The sequence below is a fragment of the Ciconia boyciana genome, chromosome 25 (genome assembly GCF_034638445.1).
Source record: "Ciconia boyciana chromosome 25, ASM3463844v1, whole genome shotgun sequence".
Lineage (NCBI taxonomy): Eukaryota > Metazoa > Chordata > Aves > Ciconiiformes > Ciconiidae > Ciconia > Ciconia boyciana.
In genome coordinates, this window is record NC_132958.1 from 4,897,889 (window position 1) to 4,907,302 (window position 9,414).

The window sequence follows — 9,414 nt, forward strand, 5'->3', positions numbered from 1 at the left end:
CGATCTCTTCTGACTGCCTTAGAAAGCAGACAAAACACCTTCCACAGGCCCATCATGCAGAACGTCTGTTAGTTAAATGTCCAGTGTATGAGAGAAAAAAAAATCAGGAAAGTTTTAACTGAACTTGTCTCGCCATGGTGACTGCTTCAAAAACACCGCTTTACTTTGGCAAAAAGTTCCCTAGGCTTTTCTTGCAGCAAAGCAACTTCTTTAAATAGCTCTAGTAATAGAATATAAAACTGTTCAGAGATGAACGCTTTTACTCCCCTACACTGGCCATAGTAGAAATTACTGTTCGTATTGTTTGCTAAGGCTATTGCAGAAAGGCATTGCAACTACGTAAGGAGGAACAGACCCTAAGAACCCAAACAATGCTGTGGTAGGATAAATTAGAAAAATGGCCTGCAGAAAACAATACTCACTGTGCTGTCTGCAAACAACTTTGGCTGATAACCAGAGTAAGAGGTTTTGCTACTCTAGCCTCCATGTTTCTTTGTAGTGAAGAATTTGGAGAGGATTCTTTCTGCCTGATAATTTCTGTGCAGCTGTTCTTTGGAGCATTACGTCCTTTGCTGGTTGTGAGTTCGTGGTGCATGCAAAGTTCTGAGAGTGACTCAGAGGCCTCAAAATACTTTGTGTGTGGTTCAGCACTTTTCTTAATGCTGTGTACAACTTCTATGAATAAATATATTGCTTATGGTATATTAAACTCACGTATTTTTGTTCCCTCTTGGCAAGTAATAGTTTAGAGTTTCCAGTCAAAACTGAACTGCAGGGTGCTGTTAAAACAAGACATGATAGCCAATGCAAATTCGTCTATATTAATCTTCACGCATTGCAAGGACCCCACTTTGCTGAATCTAATGCAAGTAGCACAGTCCAAAGTAGCTATTAAATTTTTTGCTGCAAGATAAAAACAAAAACTAAAAAGTCAGATGAGGGAGCCATAACCCACACAAGAACGCTTAAGGGCTGTGCTTGCTTTAAGGCAGGCAGAGAATGGCAGACCTGCTGAAGATTTTGGTCGTAGCAGGCACGTTACCCATCCTTTCAGCAGCCACTCAGGGTTAAAAAGCAGCACGTGCAAAACCTCTGCTGACAGAATGGTCTGACAGAGTGCTGACACTGAAGCCAAATAAATATTTACATTCTATAACTGAGTATAGTCTGGATGATTTGGACAGCTGAGAAATGTAATAATTGTTTCTAAAGGAAACCGCAGAACAACTTACACTGGCTTTGTATTTCCCTCTCAATGAAATGTCCCAACTCTGTTGACAGCTCTGATTTGGTTCCAGCCTCTTTATATATAAAAGACTCTATTTCTTCATGTGGAGTTTCTTCCAGTGTTTACTTGTTTTCTCTCCTACATACCACACTTTAAAAAGAAGCTGGCTGTTCTGGCTGTCAAGAACAACTGAAAAGAGCCTATTCCATAATTGTCTATTTGGTCCACCAAATGAAACCATTATCAGATAGTACGATGAGGAAAGGTTTATGTTAATGATTTCTCAGATAAGTAAAGATCCTGCTTCGAGGCCCGAACAGATGAATAAATCATCATGTAAAACTGTGGCATAAAAGCAGTTAATGGCAGGTGGTAGTCAGAATTTCTGTAGACTATGCTAAGTGCATTTGTTTGTCCTGGCCATCCTGCAGGAGCAGATGCCGAGTGCTTGGCATCCTTCCCACCGTGTTCACGAGTAACTAGGGGAACCCTTAAAAACTGGTTGGGTGTTGGAGCAGGAAGAGGCAGTGACAAGCATGTTAAGAAGCCAGACAGGCACCTTTGGGGGTTAAAAGCAGCTGTCTTCCTAGCATCTTGTGTCTCTTGGAGGATCCAGTGTCTGTCTGTAGCTATGAGATGATTTACATTCCCTCTGCCTGCTAGGAACTTAATTATAAAGGGAGAACAAAACCGACAGCGTTTCTGGAAATCTTTAAACACTCATCTTTCCACTGTGCTTTGCACCCCTGTATTATGTTTCATATAATTCTCTTCAGCTGAGTGATTCTTCCACTCGGAATGAAAGCAGAGATTACTCTGGAAAAACCTAATTACAGTTGCTCCACTTTTTAATATTTGGCTAATGTTTTCTTTATCGCTGTTAGTATCTTGCTACTGCTACCAACTCAGGATCTAAACGCAGAGCTTATCATTATCACTTACTGCATCATTACAGATAGCCTGAGACACTCTTAAGAAGCAGTAAACTGCATATCTGCTACGAGTACAGCAGTATTCTCCTTAATTTGAGTCTTGACTGTACTTTTAAAGTATAGGGTGAGGCTGATCTTTGAAGCTGTATATTCTCAGATTACCAGCGCATAGCTGATTTTTTCAGGGACGTAGAAAAGATGGCAACTAAGTCCAATGAAAATTGCTTATAGGAAGGCAAGAATGAAGACACGCATGTTTTCTGAGCTCTTAGGTGAGCTTCCATATATGAACTGCCCATAAGAGTAAAGTGCATGGTTTACTTGATTTAAACAGCTAATTATGACGAGTGACTAGTGGTAGGTCACTCGGTTATAACTATCAGTATTAAATACTGAAGGAATTATAGCTGCCCAGAGGCAGCACATTTTATGTCCTTGTCTGTGTCATTTATTAACCCTTTATAAAGCTCTGAAAAATGCAAGCAGAATGCATGCCCAGATTAAATTTGCATATAGTAATTATTGTCTTTTCTTTGAAGGATCAGCTTCACATGCAATTCAAATCAATTCTAAAATTTAAAAATAGTGCATGAAAAAGGGCAAACTAATCTGAAAATTCATAATCCTCCTCTAGAAAAACTAATGTAAAAATCTTTAAACTAGTTTTCTCTTGTTAGAATAATTGCTCATTGAAGCTGTTTAATGCTGTCCCATAATCATATGGATGAATGCTAAGATATAATAGAATGAAATATTAATGTGTCTTTTTTTCCTTTTACATTATTCTCCAGGTTGCCAATTCTACACTATTTTCCAATACTTTGAGATTAATAGAGAACATGTTTGGTTTAATTGTTTTTTCTATTTACATGCCTTCACAGCTACAATGTAGAACACCATAGTGGGTTTATAGCTGATGTTAGTTTGGAAATTAAAAAAATGTTCTGAAAGCGTAAAGAGAGGAGACCAGTAACAGAACTTTCGTATTTAGAAAGTAATCATAGAACAGAAGTTAGCTGCCCCCTATGTACTTCTGTGTATTTCCGTACATTTTTAGGAACTCAAAGCAACCAGAGATGCCAGAAATCTCTGATGATTAATTGCTGCAGTTGTCTAGATAGCACTTGATGAGGGCATTCACCCCATAAGCTGTCCCTGGCTGCAGTAGAGGAGTCACTGAAAGTAGTCACAGAATACAACAGGATGAAACTAAGAAGTAAAACTGAGACTGACCAGTGATGTGCAGTGGGCTGCACGTGACTGGCCAGGCAGGTGGGCGTTTTTGAATTCAGATGGACCATAAATATGGAAAATATGCTGTCATGCTCTATGCTGCATTAACTTACAGGAGAACTACAGTTCTTGACGGGAAGTTCCTTTTTTTGGATTCTCTAGTACAAGGTGATGGCAAGGAGACATGGATTAGAATAGGAGTTCTGATCCCTGCCTAGGAGGAGCAAGTGAAGTGCATCTTTCTTAAGTTTAATTTTACATCAGTCTCTCATCATTTGTGTCACTAAATGAAATCTAAGCTTTCAGTAAATGTAACATCTTAGTATTTATCAGTTGAATTGTCATTTATTAGTTTTGTCCTACTTTGAGTTTGCCGGGATGTTAGTTGGAGAGAAAAATCATGGATTGTTTCCTATTTTGCAATTGTCACAACTTCCCTCTCTCTCCATTCTTGTGGGATACGTTTCTCTCGCAGGAAGTCCCATTCTCTCGCGTGTGGTGCAGCAGCCAGAAGCCGCTGCACTGTGCCTTCTCACTGGAGCGCTACACTCCCGCAACTACACAGCTCTCCTGCAAGATCTGTGTCCGACAAGTCAAGGGTCACGAGCAAATCCTACAGATCCAGACATCCATTCTAGAGGTAAAGTGTTCCCTCTCCTTTCCGTTTCGTTACTTTGCTGTTAGTATGAGATGTGATCCCTCCCCATTTTTGTCCTTTCTATCTCTGTGTAGTTTCTTATGCCCTGTTCAAATCTGTAACGAGTATATAAGGCCTTACAGATTCAATTTCCAGCAGAAATCAAAGTGCAGAGACTATACAACACTAAAAATAATTTATATTTGAGTTGGTGGTAATAGTTTTCTCGCAAGAAGTTTTTGAATAGCTTGCAGAGCATTGAGAGTTGAGAACAGAGGGACTACCTGCATGCTGTTAGGCCACTGACTATTCACTTACTAGAGCATTTTTGTCCGCACAGGATGTCTTGCGAGGACTGTAGCTTTGCTCACAGGTGAAAAATCAAACATGTAGTCAGACAAGCTGGTGATGTGTCCTACGGCAATGAAAACTTCAGCTGCTTTTTTTTATATTATTGAGCATCTTTGTTGATTAATCGAGATTAATACTTCTGGATTAAAGATAAATGCCCATTGTTAAATGTGCTATGCAGAGAATGCAGCAACGGAGTAAGAAAACAACAAACATCATTCTGTATAAAAACATCCTCGGAATATGGCCAAGCATTTTTCCAGTTCTTTATTGTTATTTCATAAAAAACTTCTGTCATTCTCTATATATCTCAATACAGGGTTGCTGCTGCCTTTTTTCCCCCCTCTTTTTCCTTTTCTTTTTTTTGAGACCTATCTGTCCACAAGTCCCCAGAGCATGTTACAATTCTGTCTTCAAATGGATTTGCTAGTATGGAAGGTTTTCTCATGCCTGTCTCAAAAAGTGATTGAAGAGTGAGGATAATTTGACTGTAAAATAAATATATAAATAACAACTGAATACTTGAATTGCTCATTGCTTTACAATCCCCTGAACTAACCAGGTAGCAGTAGCTTATCTCACATGTGCAGGGTATGAAAATCTACTGTTGTTCTGCATATTTAATTTAACCAGTCAGACCATGCGATATATCTACAGCACCACTATTACTTTGCATGGATGACTTTTGGGATGTGTCATAAATGTTATATGAAGAGACTATAGCATCATTGTTATTTAGTATTTATGCTGCATTGCACTGAAACGAATAACGCATGGAAATGTGACTCTATTACACAAGAGTGGTATAATTTCATAGGAAAAGAATGGGCCAGATCTATAAAAGGGCCTGGATTCCAAAGAGATTCTTAATATGGAAGAACTGAGGTACTTCTAGAATGTAGGTGTTTTTAAAAATTCACAAATGAGGGACTTGTGTGTCCATATTTTAGGCTTAAGCAATTAAAGATTTAGAAACCCATATGCTTTTGTGGCATTCCATCTACCAATCACTGCTCTATTGGACTTCATCTGTAACACAAAAATAAACAAAAAGAGGAAACTCATAGAAGGAAAATGACACTATTTTCAGTGTTTTTATACAGAGGTGCTTGTGATGTTCTAGAAGTTCCTTCACAAATCAGAAAAATACCTCTTATCTATTTAATCTTCTGTTGTCAATTCTACAAACTATAGCTGGAATCTCAGGCTCAGGTTTGATTCTTTCTTCCTCCAAAAGCAGACTTGATCCACTAATAGGTATACGCAGACAGGCCCGCTGCAGGTAGATCCCCACGTAACAAGGCAGCAAAGAGAGTACAGAACTGTCTGCGCTCACAGCTGTTCTCCTTCTGAAGAGGCTGTGCAGAAATCCTGTCTCGGTTCCCCATTTCTAAATAGGAGCGTATGATCGGACTCTTGGCGTTACTGTTACTATGCTAAAGAGCCACCTACACACCCAAGGCAGGCAAAGCCCGATGCCCTAACTAACTGCTTTGCTTTTATGTTGTGCAGAATGAAAGAGAAACCATCACTTTTTTTGCACATGACGACAGCAACTTCCCTGCACAGATGGGTCCAAAAGCATTCAAAATCCCTTACTCTATTAGACAACGAATCTGTGCGACGTTTGACACGCCCAATGCCAAAGGCAAAGACTGGCAGATGTTAGCACAAAAAAACAGCATTAACAGGTAATGGAAGGCAATTTTGAAAGGTGAACATTTACATATGCAATGGGAATAACTTGCTGCTGTTATGGGTTTTTTTGTTTGTTTGCTGGTATTAAAGATGTGTGCATAGTAATTAACGTACTTACTCTCAAGGATAAGCTGTAGTTCATACATTCTTTTATATACGACTAGCTGCTGAAAACAGGAACTGCTTTCTCCTCCGAATAAACCCGTGTGCCCCGTCCTACCCAATGTTTGCTTCTAAGGTCAGTTTCTTTGTTCTGGACTGGACCTTTTCTTTGTACACCCACAAGAGTGGGGTCTTGGTAAAGTACAAGAATGTAGAAGGATTTTGGCACTGTCGTATACTATAAAAGCAGTGCTTTAAAGGACTTAGGAGGTTGCATGTTCTCTCAAAAAAATCCTGTGGCCTGTTGCCTTGGCTTCTATCTACATATTTTGTATTCCAAAATGCATTACCCATTTTGCAGATATTTTTGTTTTTTTTAAGGAAAAGGCATATTTAAAAAAAGAAAGTCGTACTCTACTGTTCAGAGTACTAAGATTATGATTATTAAAACTGAAAGATGCTGTAAAAACGAATTTACTACTTATTTTGCTTTTTCCGCTTGGCTAAATTAAATTGGTGGAGGCAGTTCACTCTCAGAAATATTTTCTGATTGTCACAAACACCATAAACATGTTCCCAAGAGGGTAGAGGAATACTTAAATCAAGCAAAATAACTTTTCATTGACTTGTTGCTTTGCATGGGAATCTCAATAAACCACATCTGAAACAAAGAAAAAAGTAATTTATAGTCTTGCAGGAGTGGGAGTCAGATAATTCTGCTTTACTTACCAGCATCTACTACCTATTGTCAGGCACTTTAATCTCCCCTGTATCAGCAATAGTGTGGCCAGCAGGAGTAGGGCAGTGATTGTCCCCCTGTACTCAGCACTGGTGAGGCCGCACCTCGAATGCTGCGTTCAGTGTTGGGCCCCTCACTCCAAGAGAGACATTGAGGGGCTGGAGCGTGTCCAGAGAAGGGCAACGGAGCTGGGGCAGGGTCTGGAGCACAAGGCTGATGGGGAGCGGCTGAGGGACCTGGGGTTGTTCAGCCTGGAGAAAAGGAGGCTGAGGGGAGACCTCATCGCTCTCTACAACTGCCTTAAAGGAGGCTGTAGAGAGGTGGGGGTCGGTCTCTTCTCCCAGGTAACAAGTGATAGGACGAGAGGAAATGGCCTCAAGTTGCACCAGGGGAGGTTTAGACTGGATATTAGGAAAAAGTTCTTCACCAAAAGGGTTGTCCAGCATTGGAATAGGCTGCCCAGGGAAGTGGTGGAGTCCCCATCCCTGGAGGTATTTAAAAGATGTGTAGGTGTGACGCTTGGGGACGTGGCTTAGTGGTGGGCTTGGCAGTGTTAGGTTAACGGTTGGACTTGACGGTCTTAAGGGTCTTTTCCAACCTAAACGATTCTGTGATTCTGTGGCTTCCATTCCTCACGCGTAGATGAAGCTGGAGGAGATTTCTTCTTTCTCAAGAAACTGAGAGACACTGTACTACGGAGATTACACTGACTTCTGTAAGACCAAGTCTGTGATAGCCCTTTAACTTTTGATTCTGTGTTGGAGACACCTGGTATGGTCTTTGCAATATCTATTTTTATAAAATCAAATTCATAGATAGAAAAAGGAAGTTGTTGAGCAGTTTAAACAACCCAAAATGTAGTGTTAAAACCAGATGGTAGAGCATAAATACTTGATTTCATAGATTTCCACATATCTGCTGTACAGCATACTCCATTAGTGTCGTCATAGTATTTCCCCCATCTATTTCAAAAGCCTGGCTTTAGTTCCTCAGTTTAGACAGTAATCTATTCTTTCAGTGCACTGAAACTATTCCTATCATTGCTAAAAGGAACTTCTTCAAAGCTGGAATTGTACTACACATACACACATGCACACACCGTTCACTGTACATTAACTTTCCATCACCAATAGAGATGAGTGTACTGAGGAAAGGTAATTAGCAAAGCTTGAGAAAAAAAATGGTATCTGCCAGTTTTTTTACTGATGAGTAACAGTCCGAAAATGGTCAGTAGCAAATATTTAATTATCTTAGAGTTGGTTTAAAAACCCAAGCAATAGCATTCAAGTCCAGATTTCCTTTTCTGTGCTACAGGTTTATCTGTTTCTTCCTGTATTTATAGATACATATCTATATGTAATACAAATGCTATAAATAACACTTACGTTTGTGACTGTGAAGTTAATGTATTTATTTGGATGATTATGTCCAAAGCCCATAAAGAGAAGAAGTTATAGGTAATGTGTTTAAGATAAACACTTTGTTTTACTGAATTCTTTGCAAATATCACCCCTGCAAAGTCCTAAAACCTACATATTAATAAAATATGGTATCTTCACATAATCACGAGCATCAATTTAAGTTATAGAATTCCTCTCCCTGACAAATCCTTGCTAAGTTTACTAGTGATGCTTTCCAGAACTGACTTGTTTCCTAAATTATATAGGATGGTACTGCTGGCCAGCATTTATGTACCTCAGAATATACAAGGCCCTTGTTCATTCTACCTCTGCTAAACTGAGCAATTGACAGTTGAAGAATAAATGCACCGGTGCGTGTCCTCTTGAGGGTTCCCTCTGCTCATCTCATCTAGGTCTTGATGAAGGTTTTTTGTTTTTTAAACACATCTATAGTGCCAGGCACAACAGAGGGCACTGTCACATTCACGGTAGCTACAGTATGTACTGTTCCTCATCCTTGTTGTTTCACCTTTTTCTCCCCTCCCTCTAGGAATCTCTCCTATTTTGCTACACAGAGCAGTCCATCTGCCGTCATTCTGGACCTCTGGGAAGCCCGACATCAACATGATGGTGACCTTGACTCTCTAGCCTGTGCCCTGGAAGAAATAGGAAGGACACACTCCAAAATCTCAGACATAGCAGAAACTGAGATTGAAGAGCCTGACTTCAACTACAGCAGACAAAATGGACTTTAGTCACTTTTTTCCATTCAAGAACTGATGGCCAGCTTTGACTATTACACTAGAGAATCTCTTGGCAGAGAGGAAAATAAGGGTTTCCACACACTGTGTGTATGGAAACACACTCATTTCCACAATGCAGTTTTCAGTTGGAGGAGCAGAAGAAGCCCTATTAAAGATCATCTCAGTAATAAGGAAAACACAAGCTTCTCCCTGTCCTCTCTCATTTAAAATTCATGTTCTAATGTCTAACTAATGTCAAAACTATACATCTGTCATTCCTGGGGCAGGAAGGAGTGAGATAGAGAGCCATAAAAGGTAAATATTATGACATAATGTATTTAGGAAACAGTA

The 9,414-nt window shown here is 39.7% G+C and overlaps 1 protein-coding gene across 1 annotated transcript in view; it reads left to right on the forward strand.

Moving 5' to 3' along the window:
* Positions 1-9,075, forward strand: part of UNC5D (unc-5 netrin receptor D) — an 85,720-nt gene extending 76,645 nt beyond the window's left edge. Inside the window, exons 14-16 of the mRNA XM_072845977.1 lie at positions 3,869-4,033; positions 5,894-6,072; positions 8,871-9,075. Coding sequence (XP_072702078.1) covers positions 3,869-4,033; positions 5,894-6,072; positions 8,871-9,075 — 549 coding nt within the window. The remainder of the gene's footprint in view (positions 1-3,868; positions 4,034-5,893; positions 6,073-8,870) is intronic.
* The last annotated feature ends 339 nt before the right edge of the window (positions 9,076-9,414 follow it).